The sequence below is a fragment of the Grus americana genome, chromosome 3, assembly GCF_028858705.1.
Source record: "Grus americana isolate bGruAme1 chromosome 3, bGruAme1.mat, whole genome shotgun sequence".
Classification (NCBI taxonomy): domain Eukaryota; kingdom Metazoa; phylum Chordata; class Aves; order Gruiformes; family Gruidae; genus Grus; species Grus americana.
The window spans coordinates 90,459,614-90,480,828 of NC_072854.1; the positions used below are offsets into that span (position 1 = coordinate 90,459,614).

At 37.9% G+C, this 21,215-nt stretch overlaps 1 protein-coding gene across 6 annotated transcripts in view; it reads left to right on the plus strand.

The window, feature by feature from the left end:
- Positions 1–21,215, plus strand: part of BIRC6 (baculoviral IAP repeat containing 6) — a 188,518-nt gene that overhangs the window by 163,692 nt on the left and 3,611 nt on the right. For all 6 annotated transcript variants that reach the window (XM_054820680.1, XM_054820685.1, XM_054820682.1 and 3 more), the window contains 7 exons: positions 1,712–1,922; positions 10,810–10,955; positions 11,785–11,895; positions 13,101–13,318; positions 13,987–14,148; positions 15,711–15,788; positions 18,787–18,975. In XM_054820680.1, coding sequence (XP_054676655.1) covers positions 1,712–1,922; positions 10,810–10,955; positions 11,785–11,895; positions 13,101–13,318; positions 13,987–14,148; positions 15,711–15,788; positions 18,787–18,975 — 1,115 coding nt within the window. The remainder of the gene's footprint in view (positions 1–1,711; positions 1,923–10,809; positions 10,956–11,784; positions 11,896–13,100; positions 13,319–13,986; positions 14,149–15,710; positions 15,789–18,786; positions 18,976–21,215) is intronic.

A 21,215-nucleotide genomic window follows, 5' to 3' on the forward strand; every position in this document is an offset into this window, starting at 1 on the left:
TTTTCTTTCTTTTTCTTTCTTTCTTTCCTTTTTTTTTTTTAAATTCACACATCATCTGATTTATTTGTGTTTAAGTCCATTTGAAACATTGTGGGGATTTTTCTGTTGGAAATTATTGTTTACTAGAGACTGAGCATGAGGAATGGATATAGATATATATATATGAAATTTAAGAATTGACATGTAATTGAAACTGCTTTTCTTAATGCCAATGTTTAAAGTCAATGGAGTTTGTTTTAAATTTATGGAATATTTTGACACAGGATATTTTTAGAGCCATAATACCAGGCCTGACGGATAAGTGCTTTGTTTCAGTAAATTTTCTTCCTGTTTAACACAACAGAACTTCACCCAGTTAAGACTTTGTGCCATTGTAATAGTTTCAAAATATGAATAGCAAGCTGTCGATTGAAGAGTTCTTAGTAGAGCTAAATCCAGTTTTAAACCTGGATAAACCAGCTTGCTGAATTTTGCTTGACTATTTATACTGTCCCATCGTCCTGTATTTAGAGCTAAGGGTTTGGTGACAGGAAATGAAAGTTTGTGATCTGCTTTAGCTTGGAGGGTGAGATGTGCCAAGTGAAACATTGAAGTTCTGTGCTTTGTTCTGTCCTAATGCAAGTTGTCAGGGGTTTTTGTTTGTTGGGGGGTTTTTTTCTGGAAAAAACATAAATTTATTTTATCATAAACTCAGTCATTTGTAAATACTTTGAACTAGTCAATTCTTTTCTGCAGTTAGGTTAAAAATAGCATGTCCTAGGGACAGAGGAAGCAGCTGTGTTAAAGTATCTGCGTATTGCTACGTTTTCAGGATTTCTATTAATGATACAAAGTCAGTTGAAATGACAGCCATTACATATTTGTCCAAGCAAGTGGAAAAGAAAAATAAACAATGCGGTGCTAGAGAATCCATTAGCATTGTGTGTGTCTGCCTGCCTTTCCTAATCAGAGGAGCTGATATCTATATTCTACCCACAGTTACTTCTATAAGACACGTACATCACACTGAGCAGCACTAAGACAGTGAGGTTTGCCTGCCTAATATATATTCTTACTCATCTTTACTGGTTTGTGGTGCATATGTATGCAGATAAAATTTGCATCTTCTTCAGAGTCTTTGCATGCTGTGAAGAATGCATAATGGTTTTTAAAATGATACTTTCTCCATGAAAAGAAGCAAAGCTAGACTTCTTAGTAGATAACTTCATTTATTTCATGACCATAAATATTCCTGCAATAATGCAGACAAATTTTCCCAAAGGAGAAGATAACTATAAAGTGGGTGATATGAAAGTCTTTCTTTATTAATACTTATGCTATTACAATCAGCAAATGCTACCCTGCCACACCATAGGTTACTATTGTTCCTCCATAGATACTGGTTTGTGATTACTGTCAGCATACAGCTTGAGCCAGGATTTTATCCTAAGCTAACAGAAATGAGTATAGCCTGTGGTAATCCTGTTCCATGCCTTGTTAGCACTTTTGTCTTCTTGTATCTTTTGCTAACCTTTGTTTTCCAGGTATCTTACACTTTCTTTTTCTGTACAAGTCCATTAAAACACAAATTATAAATGGCTGTATTTTATCATTAAATGTCATTAATATTTTAATAATTGTTAAAATCTAGCTTTTCTGTTTAAAACATCTGTACTAGGAGTGGAAGGGCCTTCAATTTTAGTAATTTTTGTAAACTGTTTTTCTCTCTTAGTTTTGGATATGGCCCGACATGTTCCCCTTTACCGAGCTCTGCTAGAATTACTCCGTGCTATTGCATCCTGCACTTCGATGGTACCATTACTGCTTCCTCTGTCAGGAGAAAATAGTGAAGAGGAGGAAGAACAGTTGGAGTCACAAGCTTCTGTTGGGACTTTGTTGGCTAAAATGAAGACCTGTGTAGATACCTATACCAACCGACTGAGGTAATCACTTTTATCATCCGTAACCATTTAAACTGTATTTTGAACTTACATATTAGGAACATAGAAGTGAAAGAAGGTTCAGTTCTGTATATTTATCTGAAGGGGTGCTGCAGTCCAGAGTGAGAACGTACCATCTGTTTGATCTAGATTCATGTTGATATGTATACATTCTGTTTTACTGTACTGTTTACAAGGAATATTTTTTGTAAGGCACAAAGAAGCTGGTAGATTTGCATGCTCCTGTCACTGCATCAGTAACAGCCCACTAATCAGAAAGAAGATTGCTGCTCAAGAGTCTAGGAGCTTCAAATCTTTCCCTCTTCAATGAGGTGAATCTTTATTTTGCAGGACTGTGCATTTCCTGCTGTCAGTCTGAAGGCAGGAGCATTCCTCAGGAGCTGTTGAAGAAGTCCATTCTGTAAAGAATGGGACTGGGGAGGGCCAAACCAAATGGTAGCTTTGACAAGAAATGTCTCAGCTATCTTCCATATGCTTCTGTGCTGCTTTACCGGCTGAGTAAGGACCAGGTTCCTCAATGGATTTTCCATCAGAGGCTAAGTGGTTAGGAGAGAAACCTTTGGGTTCTGTCAGGAAGAATAAGTTTCAGGAGGCAAAAGATTTTGTTGGGAGAACTCTAACTATATAGAGAAGCTTGAAAAGTTTTTACTAGTGGTATCTGTTGGTGCTGCATATGAAAAGCATGCTTCTATATGTTGGTCATTTTATGACAGCTAGTTTGTCCATTAGCACAGGTGTCAGAGGTAAGGCACTATGCTGAAGATAATGTGAAATTGTAAATGAATGCCGTGGAGCCATCCATGCCAGACTTCAGGGTCTCCAGCCTCCTCTGAGAAACTCTGTCTGGCAGAGCAATTAGCAAACAAATGGAAAAGTGTCTGAATATCCCATCTCAGCTGGGATGCCATCAGGCTGTGTAAGCGTTGCAGTATAATGCCGTATGAGCTTTTTCTGCACACCTTCCAGAGTTCAGCTGACTTTTTAAGGAAACGCATACGGACAAACCATGAATGACATTTTCTTTCAGTAATCATAGACCCGCCTCTAGGTAACTCCCTTTGTAAAATGGTATAAAGGCAATAATAAACACAGATTCTATTCCAGGCACAGGCTAATTGTTAGCTGGTTTTCTTCCTTGATGATTTTGGTGTAGTCCACAGTTCCAAGACAGTTTTGCTTTGTCAAACTTGGTATTGTTGTCCTATTATCCCCGCAGCTGGTTGGGCCATAGATGTTGGAGAAGAATAAAATGTAGACTTAGCAGTCTTTTTCATGTTCTACTCAGTAGCAATCAGTACCTGTTCTGCTAAATCAATTTTTCTTCTAAATAGTCCTCTTTGACAAAGAACTGCACATTCTGGATAAATACAATGCAGCTTTGTATTACTTTTACAGCCAAAACTACTTCCACCTTCCTGATGTTTCTTTCGCCTCTGGGAAGTGCTGTAGCTGGTAGAGATTTTACAACCAACTGTCCATCTCCGTTTCTGTGTGTCTTCCACCATTCTAGTTTTCAGAACCAAGGATTTGGGGTTTTTTAGTGGCTGAATCATCTTTTCCTGCCCTGACTCAGGGAGTTGGAAAAGCAAATGCTGCAATAGAAATTTTCATTTCTTTCTTTTAATAATTTTCTGCTTCCAGCAATTAATTGGTTTCCTGATTCTGTTTACTTGCTTCCAATTTAAAGATGGCTTGTTAGGAAATAATACCCATCCTTCCCTGCAAACTTTAGTGCTGTCCCTAAGCATAAGCTGAAACATCATGAAAAGAAGGTAAATATAATGTCAGGAAAAGGTGTGTGTAGAATGTTCTTCCTGCCAGTATAAGACAAGAATATTTACCAACCAATACCTGAGAGATTTTCCGAGCAGGAATCCCGTTATTGGAAACTCTTTCTAGTAACTCCTGATGGACTGGACCTTACCCATGAATTTCTCTAATCCTTTTTGAACAAGATCGCTAGTCTTGCATAACAAGCGTGTAATGTACCTGTGGTGGGATTTTTTTTTTGCTGATTTAATGCAAAAGAAACAGAATTAGGAAGGACAAATAACAGTTCTTTATGTTGGATACCCAACAAATGTCAGCTTATGCTTACTGGCAATATTATGTAGATCATAGTATATGTAATCTTCTTTAAAACAGAAAACATATTTGGCTTCTGTGTAATCCATTTTCAGTATAGATGTATGTATAAAATTCACCACCACAATTACATCTTTTTGCTAGTCTGGTCATCTGTTAGGCTTAGATTTAATGGGCATGGAAACTTGTGTCTTGTCATGTTATTTACCCAAGTTGAAGTCTAAAACATTTCTTTGTGAGTGTGGCATGTGGCTACTAGTCAGAAGCTCTTTTTCATTTGGTAAAATAAAAGACAGTATGACTAGTTTTTCAGTGTCAGGTTAGGATCTGAAAACTAAGAATAGTTCTAGAAGCACAGTTGGTACTATTTTAATAATTGATTAATTTGATAAAAATTCCGTGGTTGGTTCAGTTACATTATTTGTACAATTTTCTTGTATTACTACGATATATCAGCACAAAAAGAAATCTTGTCTTTCACGGGTTGGTTTAAACATAATACAGTTTGTCTTTAAAGCACTATATCAACAAGGATGAAAACACCAACAGCCTGAACAGCCTGGAATCATTGGGGTGGAAGGCTTTAATTCTCAGCGTTTTAGTTGAAGGTTTGCCAGGAATATAAGCAAGTGTTGGCATGAATTACTGACATGGGACAATCTGCTGCCCCTTTTAGGTCAGATGCCAGAACAACAACATAATTTTGGGATCTGCTTTCAAAGACAAAACTCTCCTTTATCTGAACAGCAGTTCTACTTGCATGTCTACCAAATGTCAGCTCCATGTTGGAGCTAGATTGTCCACTTGGATCCACAATTTGAAGGGGAACATTTTTGGGTTTGGATTCCAGTTAGCATTTGATTTCATTTGCTTTCAAAGGCCATAATAGTCTACTGGAAAATTGGGAAAATTCTGGATAATGGAGGTATTTAGGTATGAGATGAGTTCTCATGACTGTTTGTTGGACTGCTAGGGCGTCAAAAGCCATCACTAATTTGAGTGGTCAGGCTTGTGTAATAGGTTGCCACGAGGACCAAATTTGAGACATTTGATTGCTATGATGTCTGAGCCCTCTGCTGCGGAGAACTGCTGTGTAGCAAAGCAGCCTCATCTGAACCACCATCTGCTAGGTGAGCTTCATAGCAAATTGTTACATTGGGCAAAACAAGCTGATGGCTTACTTGTGTAACGTGGAGTATAGCAAGCCCGTGTCTAACATTCCTAACTGTGCTTTACCTTTCCACATCACCCTGGCCACCTCCATGACAACTGCTTGAGGGAGATCTGAATTCTGTCATCTTCACACTTCTGTGTGAATGTGCTACTAAGGGTTAATCCTGCCAGTTCCAAGGTTCTCTGAACCCTGCTTATCACATGGTTGTTATGACCTAGCTGGTTTTCTGTTGCCATGAGCGTGCTAGAATGCAACCAGGTAGGCCTGAGGCATTTTCGCTGCTATGGCTTCTCATTGTCTTCACTGCTATGTGAAATGGTGCACTTTGCAAACAAATTTTTTTTTTTTCTTTAGAATTGGGTCCCAAGAATTGAGGCCTAATTTATTTTAATTTATTTTTCTTTAAAAAACAAAACAACTGTCAGTTTCATTTGCTGCACTCTCAAGCTTATGTTCAGAGCTGATGGTTGGCTGCAGGGAGCAGTCCTGCAGCCTTTGCTGGTTTGGGATGCTTCAGCACAGTGTCTGTAAATGCAGTGCTCGAAGCCCCAAGGAGGAGCATACAGAGCCATCTCAGAGGAAGTTACCAGCTTTCACCAGTGTTTATTTCCAAAGGCATGTTCCCTTGCTTGTTCTGCCTGATTTCAGGAGATTGGTTTAAGACTCTGTGAATTACTGGAAGGAACAAGCTTCTACTTGGTACCTATGGAGACCTACGGAAGGTGAGGGACCCTGAGGGCTGAGTGATGCCACAATTGCAAACCTGCGGCAGTGGCAGTTTGATCCAAAGACAGTGAGTGTCAATCTAAAACTGAGCAGACTTCTGCTATAAGCACCATCTCTGTAGTACACACAGCCTGAATGGTTCATTGGCTTTATTTTGTAAATACTTTGATAAAGGTATCACTCTGTATCATCACGTTTACCTCTAAGTATCAGGCATGGGTGAGTAAGTATTAGTATTGGCTTTAAAAATTAAAGTTGCTTTGGAGTGTATCATTCATTATTCATTTAGCACAGCGTGAAGAGAAGGCTGTCATCTTCTAGCACAAGCTAAATTAATGGCTTAAATTATTAGCATGTACACTGCTGTCTCTTCTAGCAAATATAGTAGTGACTGTCATCCCTTTAAATATGAGTTGACATGATTTTGTCTGTTTGTTCTTCAATGGTTGAAAAACTGTATGGGGAAGTTTCTAAGTCTAAATTAAATATTTGGCTCCTCCTCCACTCTGAAAATTTTAATGTTTAGATAAAGGTTTGGCCTGTATTAAATAACTGCATTAAATTTTACATCACAAACAGAATCTTGGCAGAAATAAATGTATAGTATAATGCAGACATCTAAATGTTTTCTGAAAATAGCAAAAATGTACAGCAAAATGTTCATATGGCTATATATTTGGCCGCAGTTCACTCTGAGTATTATTGATTCTCATGGTTCTTTGGAATACCACTGAAAAACATACAACACTGTTAGTTTATCTGCATACTTAAATTTATATGCAGGCTGCTGGAGTGCAGGGAAGGAGTTGAAGGATCTTACTGGCTTTATCGCTTGAATCTTGGTATTTCATCTCCTCATTCATGTATTTTTGGGAGAGCCTTGTAATTCCCAGCTAATTCCCTCTCTCGAGCTGGGACTCTGCTTGTCCCTCTGAAGCACTTGTGTGTTACACACAGCTTGGAGAGAGCTCGCTGCGGCTCTGAATCCAGGCAGGAGTGCAGCAGCAGTATAAAAGTGGAGATGACACCAAGAAGGGAGGATGACATTTTCTCAACTAATAATTTGTTTTGCCCTTGTTACTAGACATGCTCACAAATGGTAGAATGGTCACCATGTTGTTTTTTCATGTGCATACAAAGTAATACCATGTGTTTCAGAATTCAGTAAGAAATGGGTTTGGGGACTAAAAAATCATCTTTGATATTACTGTAATTTTGTCCTTAGAGGAACATTTGCACTGCCCTGGGAGTCCTGCTTCCCCACTCCAGGACCAAACCTAACAAAGTCTGTTAAAGTACTTATAACTCAGCGTCCATATGGCAGGCTGATAGGCTGCAGCAGGCTTACAGAAGCCACGAGAGTCTTTGACCTTTTACTTCTCCAAGTGTTGCAAGATTCATCTATGTATCAGTTATATGTAAAACCCATTCAGCTTTTTCACAGGGCTTTGAATTACATTTGTGTGTCTCTCCTTTTATAACCATATAGTTTAGGAAACTATATAGACACTTAGATTTTCCACACCAGGGTGTGTTGTTACATCGGGGAGATGGGCATAGGGACCAGTTGTACACCTCCACCTGCAGTTCCAGAGCTGTTTCACGCAAGATTCTAATCTTATAGTGTACCTAATCTAATTTTCTTTAAATTGCATTTATTTAATAGTCATGATAAGCCATATTGTAAGGATATGATTTTTTTAAAGGGCTGCTGTGGTCTTCTAATGTAAAAAAAAATATAAAATCAAGTGTCATGTCACTGCTCATGTCTGCAGTGAAATTCAATTCTGTCTTAGATGGTTAGAGATGACAAAACTGTGTGAACTTTACAAATTATAATCAGTGTGAAAATATATACCACTAGGGAACCCTTGACAGATTTCCCTCTAGAGTCTAGGGGATTACTTGATTTACCATATGTTGATTGTAAATAAACTGACAAGCTGTAAAGTATTGTTAAATATGTCCAAATAATTGTGTATAACACTAAATATGTAAAGAAGGTCATAGCGATATCTTACAAACTGCAGGATTAATTGCACTAAGCTGGTATTCTCATTTAGACAGCAAAAGATTTGAATCAAACAAAGGTAGGAAGGCAAAATGAGGGAAGAAAAAATTAAGGTCATCATTAATAGGAGTCTTACAAGTTATGGCAGTATCAGCTGGGTTTTTCCCTAAAAAAAATTCCTTTACCATAACCATTAGAATATAGAAGCATGACTTGTGTGAGGAGATTAAATCTTGGTAAGGCAGTATGTCTGATTCAGGGGTTTTGTGATTCCGGCCAGCTTATACTCGCTAAGAAACTGACTGAAATCCCTGATTAGGCAGAATCAAGGTCAAATCTGAGACCTGGTTTCTTCTTGGCGTCCAAGGTGGAATCACTCTTGCACTTTGCTTCCTAAAATGCTCTTGCGCAGTCTGAGTTCTGGTCTGACTGGAGAGTTAGGTGGCCTGGTAATGCAGACCACCAGACAGGCTCCAGATACCTACAGGTGGGTGACAAGGTAGAGCTGTTCTGCCAACCCTTGAAGGTATATCCTGAGGAGAGGGGAGGGTTGTCTATTTTGCTCAGGATAACAGTGGACAGAATATTTGTTTTGGTGGTAAAAGGGCCATTAAGAAAATACGTTCTCTTGTGATAGATCAAAAGTGCTGAAGTGTAACCTGTTCCTGACAGCAGGGAGAACGAGAGGAAATTCTATTATTGGTACTGAGAATTTGCATTTGAGTAGATGTCTCCTTTTCCTACTGCTTCAACTAGATAGATATTCCTTGGCGGCTTAGGTAGTTGACTGTCAGTAACTCAGTACATCTGTAGGAGGTTTTAAGCACATGGTTAAGCCTTTTGTCTGATGACACCAACACTTCAATTTTTGTTTTACTGTAAGACCAGGTAGGAGGAAAAGGCTGGTAGTCTAAATTGTAAAAACATGTGAAAGGGAAAATAAATTTGTAAGAATTAATTTCACTGTCTTCACCAATCACATTTTCATTGCTTTTCATGCATCTCTCTCTTGGATAAGCCCACTGACAATTCATTTTAGTCAAAATTTCTCCAAGTGTTTTGTAGCAAATAGCTTAAGGATTCTACATCAACAGCAAACAGTTCTAAATCTGTACACCTTTCTTGGGACTGGTGGCTGGTAGCATGACTGTGATGTTAAAACAGGTATCGCTGAGGTTTAGTGGTCTTAAATACACATTTTGGGGCTATTTGTAAAACATTGGTTTAAATTTCCACAAGGAAAAAGGCAGTGATGAGGATTTTGGAAAGTGTGAATGGGAGAGGCAGCTGCTGCTTCTTTGTCTTAAACTGTTCCTCAAACGCTGAATGACACTGTTTGGCTTTGATGCTTTCCTCCTAACTTTGAGTACCTGAAAGCTCAGTATCGCTTGAAGTTAACAACGGGTAACATCCTTTTGGATTAAATCTGGAACAGGGAAAATATACCATGCTGCAGTAATGAATTTTGTTATTAAGGCACTCTAGGGATACTCTCATTTGATTAGGTACAGTACAAAGGCTTTCAGTATTGCTATAATCACTTCTATTGAAGAGTGTAGAGACTCATTCTTTATGCAAGATTTCAGTCTAGATTAAAATACAGAAAGGATATAGTATTTGGTAGTTGCTAAAATATGCTTGGAACATCAAAGCATTAAATTGCTAATTTTTCTTGTACAGATAGCCTTCTGTTCTGCCTCTAGGTATGGTAGTGGGAAAGAGGAAACCAAGGCTTCTTGCCTGATGAACTTGTTTAGATCTTAAAATGAACAAGTGCGATTAAAACAAAAAAATTGATAGAAATTGCAGTAAAGTAATTCGGGGGCTGTTAGCATTAAACTCTTGTAAGTTTTGCAGGATAACAGTGTAAATTTATGCTAGCTCTTAAAAGATAGAAGCTTTTAAATATGCACATTTAGGTTACAATGTTATCAAATACCATGTCTCCATTTCAACAGCCGAATATATATGCTAGTAAAGCTTGGGTTATCACACTCAAAATATTTAAATAAATCTTAAATTAGTAGGCAAATGGCTTCTATCAAACAATGGTGTTAGTATATACTGTATTTTCAAATTATTTCATTATAAAAATTTGAAGTGTTTAAATTGAGATGTTAATTTGCAATACATTGATTATAAACATCAAATATAATATAGGCGCCTTCTATATTTGTAAGACTTTAAAAATTATGTTACATTAAACTTTTTATTGAAATAAAAGGTCTTAACTTTTATAGCCCAGAAGAGAACTGCAGAGAGAGACAAACTTCATTTTTGACCCACTCTCTTGTGTGCCTAGGTGGTAGTTCGTAGACGCACTGTGAATTTTTACTAGAGGTTTCCTAGTGTTTTACCATTAGAGTATTTTAAAGAATCACTAGTGTATTGTGGAATAGGAAGGAGTTCTGTATTACCTGTTTAGGACTGGATGTTGCACCAGCATCTACATGGGTGGATGAAGTGCACATTCATTACATCATCTTTCTTACACTGATTTTGTAAGCTTTTCTAATATTTTTGAAAACATGCAAACATAAGGTCAGCATGCAGTGTAACAATCAAAAATAGTAAATGGTCGAAGCAGAAACTAGTATGCTAGTATCACAGGCTTTGTCTTCATATCTTTACTCTTTACATCAGATGTCAAATCCAGTCTGTATGTTCAAGGTTGACACGATTGCTGTGTTCAGTGATTAACCTGGAAATACGTAGAGACATTCCATTTCAGAAGACTTGTTTTAATCTTGATCTTTAATCTTTGGTATTTTTTCCCTGTTGACAAATACGCTGAGTACTGTCTGATTGGTTGAAAAATATTTCCTCATGCTATATCCTACTACTTTGCCAAAAAAACTCCAAACCCCAAACAGGTCAAAAAAGGACAAAGCTAAAGCAGGAGTAAAACCAGATACTTCTGACCAAGAACCAGAGGGACTGACGCTTTTGGTACCAGACATCCAGAAGACTGCGGAGATAGTTTATGCTGCTACCACCAGTTTGCGCCAAGCAAACCAAGGTAAAATAGAAACACTTTTCTAAATGCTGTATAGCGTTTATTTGTAATATGTTTATTAACAGGTAACATAAATTAGCTTAAAAGCAAGAAAAAAAAAGACTTCCCTCCTGCCCCCCAACCACAGACTACATTTTCAAAGGCACCTTGTGGTAGTCTGAACGGTTTCAGTCAGGAAACAGAGTAATCCAAGTAAGTTAAGAGTACCTCTCATGACTTTCAGCACAATTATGTACTACCTTCTTTTATTTTCTTGGTAGAAGACAACATACATGACCTTTAATAGTAAAGCCTTTGCTGTTAAAACTAAATCTTATGAATTACATTAACTCTTAACTAGATGAACGTAGAACAAAAATCTAAATCATGGATTGAACCTGCAGACATTCAAAGGACCTTCTGGTTGACTAGTAAAGAAATCTAAGATTAAGTATCTTAACCAGGGGTGTGGATTTTAAAAAGGCGTGTATAATCAGCTCCTGATTTTGGAGAATGCATTCAAGAATACATGTGTGAATGTCCATCCACACATGCCTATGTCATACTTCCTATTTTAAATTAGAAGAAACAATAAAAGAATATTTATAGCAGCAGTAGTCATGAATTCTTTCTGAGCTGAGGTAATGATCTTTATTTGAGCTGTTCAGATAATGAAATATATAGTAAGAGAAAAACCAGTTTGTATGTTGTGAGTGATCGCCAGTTTTCAGACTTTCTGCAAACAATGTCACTGTAAAATGTCATTTCAAGATAAGTAATCCCCAGGTGCTTGCTGTATTCGTCTCAGAATTACATGGTTAACTACAAGTAATCATCACGTTTTATGTAACAGAAAAGAAGATGGCTGAATACTCCAAAAAGGCTGCTGTGAAGCCCAAGCCTTTGTCTGTTTTACGGTCTCTTGAAGAAAAGTACGTGGCTGTCATGAAGAAACTCCAGTTTGGTAGGTTGAGAAATGTGAATAATTGTGTCTTGAAAGCAGATACCAAAGAAATATGCAATCTGTTGCGCTGAACCCCTTATTATTTTAGAAAGTTACCAACTTCTTTGCATATGTGACCACTGATATTTTTCACATATGGAAAATTGTGTAAGTCTGTATTTTCAGGTTCCCAACTAATGCACTCTTTGACCTAGTAAGAAATGTTTTAAGCATACGCTAGATTAATTCAAGGGACCAGATGAATTCAATGATGGAGTTCATGTTTTCATTCCAGTAATGATTTGTGAGTCTTTCAGTCTTCAAATTATATTGAAATGTTAGTAGATTTTTTTTTAAAGCTCACATATGACTGTATATATAAGTTTGTTAATATAGCTTTTATTTTTAAATAGAATATAATTCAGAACAAAATGTGGTTTTTTTAAAATGAAACTGTAGTAAACTTCATTGTGTCCTTTCATGGAGTGCAATATGTTGCATTTGGAAAACCTGATGGGAGTCAGAGCTTATTTTGGCCACAAAGGGAATGTGTTCCAAAAAAAAATAATAAAGAATAAATAGTATCTCATCCAAAAAGAGCTATAAAATTATTGCAAAAGCATGTTCAATGAGTATTTTTTGAGTTGCAGTGAGAGCATTTGCAATCACATCTCTCTGGTGGTGTTATTTGTAAGGGATTTTCGTCACAAATGTTTGTGGAGTGTATGCCAAGAATAGGAGGTAGGAAAGTTTGTAACGGTAGCTTTTCACCCTGGCAGCCGGGCTGCAGATTTTGTATAATAAGTGATTAAAGAAAACCAGCTTCACTGTAATTTGTTATGATTCTTTAATAACACTGCGGCCATTACAAGTAAATACTGTTGGCACTCTGCTTCGCACTGATTCCTTTATTAGCATTATTCTGTATTCATAAATTTCATCATATTTCCGGTCTGGTGTGGCTGGACGCTTTCCACATCAGAAATGGTGTACATCTGACAAGTTGCATATGAAAGCTTGTAAACTTGCTGCAGAAATTAATTTGCCCCAGGACTGTTAATGCTTTGTTTTCTGTGATCACTGTTAACTGATAAAATATGTATTTTTTGCATTAGTATAATGCAAATTAAACTCTCTTGATTTTAATACTCAGAATCTTTATCCAAGACTAATCCATTATTAACTTCTCTGTTTTCCTGACGCATTAAAATTTTCTTCTCTTCTAGACACATTTGAAATGGTTTCTGAAGATGATGACGGAAAATTGGTTTTTAAAGTAAATTACCACTACATGTCTCAGGTAAAAAATGCAAGTGACGCCAACAGTGCTGCCAGAGCCCGACGTCTTGCTCAAGAAGCTGTGACTCTTTCAACCTCACTGCCTCTCTCATCTTCATCCAGCGTTTTTGTACGTTGTGATGAGGAGCGGCTTGACATTATGAAGGTAAAGAAGCAAAGTTATTTTTATTTTTCCCCTCTTTCAGCTTGGCATGTAAATGTTTAAGAAGGTGCCAAATCTTAAGAAAAGTCAGAAGTATTTTGTGTGTGCTTTAATTGCTGTCCAAACTTTAATGTAAGTAGTAGTATTTTAGAGTCTGATCTTGACTTCTCAGTAACTTGGCAGGAGGCAGGGAGAGTCCCTCTACCCCAGGAGTGCTCTGTTAGCCAAGGAGACCTTGCAGGACAAGGTTCATTCTTCTGCAGCTATTTGGAAGGGAAAAGTTTAATTTTGTTACTCCAGGACAGTCAAAGCGTATCTTTGCATACGACCATGTAGGCCAATTAAAAGCAGTAGGTATGGAGAAGTACACTGAGTATCTCTGGACCTGAAGTTTGAAGAAAATTTCCATTGATAGCATCCAATATGGGGGAGAGGTTTAGCTCCTTCTGTTTTGCTTTCCATTTGTAATCTGGAGAAATGAACGTTAGCAGAGGGCTTCGTTTATCCAGAGTATCAAAATGAACAGACAGAGCCTGCACGTGATTCCGATGTCTAACGGCATTTTCTGATAAGTAGCATGTGGAAATAAAATGCTTCATATAACTGTGTGACAAATATAAGGAGTTTTCAAAAGACTGTCATCTCTTTTTTTTTTTTTTTTTCAACGGTAGGTTCTCATTACTGGTCCTGCAGACACCCCTTATGCAAATGGTTGCTTTGAATTTGATGTATATTTTCCCCAAGACTATCCTAATTCCCCTCCACTTGTGAATCTGGAAACAACTGGAGGCCATAGTGTGAGATTTAATCCAAACCTCTACAATGATGGCAAGGTAGGTCAGCTTTGTTCTTGTGGATAGATTTAACAAGGAAGTGAAACAGATGACATTTTTTTTTCCTTTTGCAATCAAATGATCAGCCGCTCCTAACGTACTGCAGGAACCTGTTTGGTTAAAACTGGTCTTCAAACTGAAATGAAGAGTGATTTAACAGTTTCAAATGGGAATGATCTCCTTGCTGAATAGTCTTGGAGATTTTTTTAAAGCCTCTATGAGCTGGATTGGACCAAAAAGCAAGTAATTTTGACCCAGAAAAATGTTCTTTTCCATCTTCTTTGCTAAATTAACCAGGCAGAAATCTATTTTGGCTAGCTGAAACACCCAGGATCCCTTCCATGGACAAAGTATGCTTCGTATCAGCTGCAACTGAATGTGTTTGCCAAGCGCCTTGTCTTTTTTTCCATGCAAAAGTGCTTTTTCTTGAGGGAAGATACAGGCTTTCTTTAACCTCGATATCCTTTATAAAAGAAAATATAACTCTAAAATTTGGACTTAAAGACAGTTTTCTCAAAAAATAGTAAAGCTTTTGGAAATAATATTAAAAGTTAAAACGAACAAGTTTTCCCCATTCCCTCTCCCCATCTCCTTGGTATGCTGTGGCTCATTCTGAAGGCTCCCAAAAGGTAACAAGAAGTCAAGTGCATATCAGGGAGATGCAACTTCTGTTTGAAATCATCACACATTAAATTCTCTACAGAGCTATAGATGGCTATATGGATGCCTCCACTGAAGCACAAACCCACAAAATAGCTTTGGCTGTAGCACGATGGCACTCCTTCAGCTTTTTTGGTTTTTTGTGTGTTAACATTTAATCCATAGACTGATGATTTTCCCTTATTCCGCTGTCACTCATGGGTTCCCCATGCTCCCTGTTTTCACAAGCTATAATGCTCCATTCCAGTACTAGACATGGGGTTTTCTCTTAATATGGACAGAGAACGTAATTCATACCAGAGACTTCATCTCCTTTTTAATTTGCCTAGCGTTGTGTCTTGGCAAATGCTCACCTCTAAATGTCTTCTGTTTATTGTGTCTCTGTATTCCCTATCTTTGATTGTTCCATTTTGTGATAAGGTTCAGGAACTCCATAGACTCTCCTAAAGTCTAGCTCATTCATAAAAGTTAAGGAATATTTTCCATTCCTTGATAGTTTGTGTGACAGAAACCACCTTTCACGTGCTTAAGCAGAACAACTGTCTTTAAAAACCAAAACAGTAAGTGTTAGAACAGTATTTAAAGAGGGAAGGAAAGAATCAGATAGCGTTGATGATTCATTTCTTTTTGGAGCCACCAGAATCCCTAGGTTTTCCTTGAAGAAAAGTAATCTGCTTTGCCTTACTCATTTATTAACGTGCTGTTCTTGCTTATCGACATTATTTTTATCTGCTTTCATTTCAAATTAGTTTCACAGGAAACAAATTTGCCTTTTAGAATGCAGTTATACAAAAGTTTGTCAAAAAAAAAAAATTAAATGTGATGTTAACATGCTGTTCTGCCCAAGCAGAACAATTTTATCATAATATTTGTTTGTGGTATTAATAACGTCACCTTTTCAGGTGTGTTTAAGCATCCTTAACACGTGGCATGGGAGGCCAGAAGAGAAATGGAATCCCCAAACATCAAGTTTTTTGCAGGTGAGCATTTCTTCTCTCTCTTCAGTAGATGTCATTTAGGAGTAGTAAGTTGTCTGTCAGTCATAAGGATTCTAATACTTTTAAACCGGAATTTTCTTAAGCATAAGTAAGACCAAAGTCCAGAAAATGTCCATGGAACACTTGAAAAGAAACACTGCAGAGCAGACAAGGTCTTTCCAACCAATATTTCTATTGGTCTTGTCTTGAAGAGTGGCTGTTCATGTGTGCACCTACTGCCTGGACTTTGCTTGGATAATTTCAAATATTTCATTTAAAAAAAAAAGGGGAAACCTTTTTCACTGTGCGAGTGATCAAACACTAGGACAGGTGTCCAAGAGAGATTGTGGAATTTCCATCCTTGGAGATATTAATGTTCCCTTTCCCTTCACGGGTCAGTTGCAATTTGGAGATCTAAGTTGTGGCTCCTTACACGGTGTCACTTCCCCAAGATACCACCTCTTATCAAGAGATGAACTGAAATTTTGGACTATAACTAGAAAATCAGTGTAGAAAGATGCAAGTATTATGAAGTCTTATTTTCACTATCGTCCTTTATCTTACATGAAAACATTAGATTTGATTGTTAGAAATCTCATGCAGCATTGAAGTTTGAAATTTCAAAGGGGTTTTTTAGGGTTTCATTTTGAAAATAGTAAGAAAGCTGTTAGAAAAAGTCCCCCCCCCTTATACTGGGAGAAAAACACTTTGTACCTTTTAAATGAAAACCAGCTGTAGGACTAAATAAATTGCTTGGAAAGAATTAAGCCCTACATGTTTTTTCTGGCTCAAAGATTAAACTATTGTTCAGACCACCCAAAATACTTCAGAAATTAACTTTTATAACCCAAATGAAACTGGAAGATTGGTTTAGAGTTTCTCATTCATTACAATTATAATTCAAAGTAACAACTGGTTATTAAGGCCAAGAAAGTATAATGCTGCGTAGAAATTTCTGAGCCATAGCTATTTAAATATATGTGTGTGTGTGTCTCTAAAAAATATAGAATTATAAAAAGCAAACCCCAGCTACTTCCAGACACACATAAAGGCCACAGATCACCAGAACACCTTAGGTGCCTGAAGGGTTGGACCTGAGGTACCTTACCTTGGCTTAGCACATTTGCATTAATATTCTGCCTTTTTGGTGTCATAAGTGGCTATTTTCTTGCTGGGACCTGATTTGCAACACATTCTGTGTGTTTTAATGCATTTATCCATATTTTAATTTTTAAGCATAACACAAAATAGCCATAGCTGCTTCCAGCTGGATGCATGGCAGGTGTGAGAGGCAACGTGATGGCGCACATGATAGCATTTAACAGCAGCTAGCTGGAGCACCTGCTTGGGAAACAGAAAAACTTGTTTAATTTTCCTTCTCAGCCCAACGGGGGATGCTAGTTCACATTTCCCACTGCACAGCCGCAAGCCCTACGCATCAGGATGAAGAGTTATCCACCCTAGATGGCTAGATGCTAAAGCACAGCGACTACACAACTACAAAGTGTCAGGGCACCAAAAGGCATAAGGGTGGGCATGTTTCTGTGAGGTGGTGGTGGGACCGAGATTAACCTGGGTCACTCCACCAATTCTTGGGCTGTTGCTTTGATACGAGTTACTGATTTGGCATTGTGTCTATGGCGTGAGTGCACATCGCAGAGAGTACGGCAGGCTGGAGTGCTTTTGTGCTGGCATGGCTACAAGGGAAACTGGGAGAACGCCACACTTCAGCACAGAGCACAACTACCGGGTGGTTGAGGCACTGCCCTGTGAAAGAACCAAATTGTCACCGACACAGTATCTGTCTGATGTGAGCTGTATGTTCCACACGGTCCAAGAAAAAGGAGGGCTGTTGTCTTCCATATCCAAGTTCACAAACTGGGCTGCTAAATCAGGGGATGGTGCCCGGCTTTAAATTGTATCTAGGCTGAGATACAATTTAGGAGGAGAGTCAGTTCCAGAAACAGCTGTCCTGACATTTTTAATCTACTGCAGTGGGTGTCTTGCACCTAAGTATGCCAGGTGCTGGAAATGCCATTCTTTAGCACGTAACATATCACCAGTTTTACAGTATTTGAGGAAGTGTAAGTGTTCAAATCACCTTCTTGAAATTCTTTACAGTTCCAGAACTAGGTTTCTGTCACAGAATTGTAATCCTAATATTCTTCCTGGTCTTGGTCCTAAATACGTAAGAAAAACATATCCTGTATTTGAAACTAAAAAAAAACCAAACCCCAAACAAACAAACAAAAAAACCAATTATGTCTTTCTACCTATATAACAACGGTTTTGCATGTAACATAATTTTGATTAAGTACAACAAGTTGACAGGGACGAGCATTGTAATACTGGAAAAATTAGCAAGCCATCAAATCATGAATACACAATACACCTACGTTTGGATTCCTAAGCACCCCATATATATCTATTTAATTCTTTGTTTTACATGAGGAATATTTTGGGGTTTGTTTTAATGCCATGTGACACAGTGTTACATGTAAAATCTGAAACTAAAGGGCTGAAAACCCTTTAGTACCTAAACCAATTGAATGCATTTGAAAGAAAAAATGGGAGAGCGTGTATACCAAGATTAACTTCAGTGGTTTGCATTTCCCCTCCCTTTTTCCCTTTCCATCTAGTTCAGAATTAGAAGAATTAGTAAGCTCGGCCACAGGAAAAGCTCAAGAATTGTTGACTGAGATCTTGACAAATAAATACACTTTCTTTCATATAAGGGTGCAGTCACGTATCTCTTCCTTTGAACATTTTATTTATATTTTTGTTATTTTTTAAATTACATTTGTCATAGGACACAGTTATAGGACTTACGATTTTATGTGTGTGTAGTAGCGGTTTCGGTTTGAAAGCATGAACATTCCATACTTGCAAGTAGCTTGTATTACAAATGACAGTACTTTGCATATAAGGGAAGGAAAACTATGTATATTTGTAAAAACAAGTGGGTGGCACAATTTTAATATTTAGTTTCTTCTCTTAACAGGTGTTAGTGTCTGTCCAATCCCTAATATTGGTAGCAGAACCATATTTTAATGAACCGGGTTATGAACGATCAAGAGGTACCCCGAGTGGTACTCAGAGCTCCAGAGAATATGATGGAAATATACGACAGGCAACAGTCAAGTGGGCAATGCTTGAACAAATCCGAAATCCATCGCCATGTTTTAAGGAGGTAAGTTTTGTGAAATGCAGTAAATACCTTGTTTATTTATTTGGCTTGTTTGAGCCTTAAGAATGATGCAAATATTTGGAAACATTGTGCAGATGTCCCTTTTAGTCTCCTCTTAATTCCCTGGGATGACTGACTGTAGAGACTGAAACGAATAAGGATGGACCTGACTTCATGAATTCTTTTCTGGGAAAGGGGAATGTACACAAATTGGGGCTGACCTGTAGGGAGGCTTGGTGCGCAGTTTGGTAAAACATAGTTCACAGGGTTTGGCTCATTCTTCATGCCAGGTGGTACCTTTTACATTCCATGTGCAAACTGCTGATCTGCCCTACAAATGGGCACTCGGTTAGTCAGCGCAGCTAACAGGAAGGATTTTTCCAAGAAACAGGAATTTGAAACAAGTGTTAGGAAGCACTTTGGATACACCAAAACAATGCAAATTGCAAAAATGCTTTAAAACAAATGCCAGCCTGAACGTTCTTTATGGAAGGATCCACAAAGCATCTGTGCTAAACTAGAAATCTGTGCCCTTGAAATCAACTGTTTTGATGCTGATAAAAGTAATACTAACCTTCACACACTCACACTATCTTAGCAAACTTACTTGAAAGAAATCGAATTTGTTTACATTCCTGCAAATAGACTAACTCACCCGTAGCACCATAGCATAATTCCGTTGTTAGGGACTTGCCTCAGTGTCTCTAGTCCAACTCCTTTCTCAAAGCAGGTCGATCACATCTCAGGGACTCACAAACATCTATGGCAAAGGATTCAAGGAAAAAAAGAGTTGGAGATATGCTAAGTAAGAGTATCTGTATGAATATTAATGCAAAATGGTTGGTCAAAGATGAGTCATCTCACAGTACTGCCAGCAAATACTTCAAGAAAAACACATTTTACTCTGAACTACTAAAACTGTTGCCACTTCTAACCTGAGGTGTGGAACCATCTTGTAGCATCACCTATGCCTTCAGTTGTCTGCATACAAAAATGCTGAGAAAGCATCGTTTTAGGATTATGCACATTGCTAAGGGTGCCATCTCCCATCCCTTCCTTGCTGTCCGTAAAAAACACCTTTGGAATGCAAAAACCTTTTTCCATTAAAATTACTGCGTCTTGTGGAATAAGAAACCATATACATTTCACCTGCATGACAGAAGTTTAAATATTTTATCCACGTGCAGGTGGAAAAGGGTGTGCTGTGTACTCTGGTGTCTTGAATTAATTAAGAACCACGGTGGTTGTTCTAAATTACCTCCTAAATGTTTTAGTACGTTGAAGACCACGGTGAAGCTAATATTGTGACACATAATCAAATAACCTCTGCTAATAGGTCCTTTTTTCCTAGCTCAATGTAGCAATTTCACTTTTGCAAAAAATGTTCTCAAATTACAGTAAGTTTACATTAATTGAAGATATCAGAAGGTGGTGGGTGGGCTCCCTGACAATAATGCTCCATCGTTCTTTTCACATATACAGAAATGAAGGATACACAATATTACAGTATTTGGTAAATGAATCCCAGTTTGCTGTTACTGCACTTTTCAAAAGAATCTCAGCAATACTGTGCTTGCTCTGCAGCCTAGCTTAGCTTTTTTACTACTTGTATGAAAAAGGCAGCTTGTAGCTGACATCCTGCTCCTCTTCAGGAAGGTGAAGTGATAAGGTGTGTCGAAGTGGTGGTGTTTCAAGGGAAAACAAATCATTCCCTGAGATGACTTAGGCATAGCACATTGTTACTAAAAGGCAGATGTTGAAAACAATACAACTGCTAGCTTTCTAAATATGGTGTGTAGCTGGGACTGAGTTAAGCTAAGCCACACACACACACACGGAAATGAGAAGTAGCATTAGGAGGTAGACAGCAGTTTGCAGAGGTTCCTTGAGTACTTGAAACTCCCTTCTGTTACCTGTGAACAGACGAGTTTTGCTGCACGGAAGAGAACTGGCCAACACTTAAAAGCTTTGCATCCAAATTGTTTTGTTCTGGTTTAGGTAAGTGCAGTTTTCCTCATTTCCCAAGATATGATTTTCTATTTTTCCCTGTGTTGAGGTCCTTAGACAGTATAATGAAATCCACAAGATTCTGAAAAGAAGTTTGAAGCCACAATAGCCTGCTTCTGTGAGGAGAAGTTTGAGGCTGAGATAGCTTGCTTTTGTCTTAAAAACACAATCATACCAGTTTAAGCTCAGGGTCCTACCCAGTGCCTTACCAACATGGGAACACCCTTTCTGCTTCT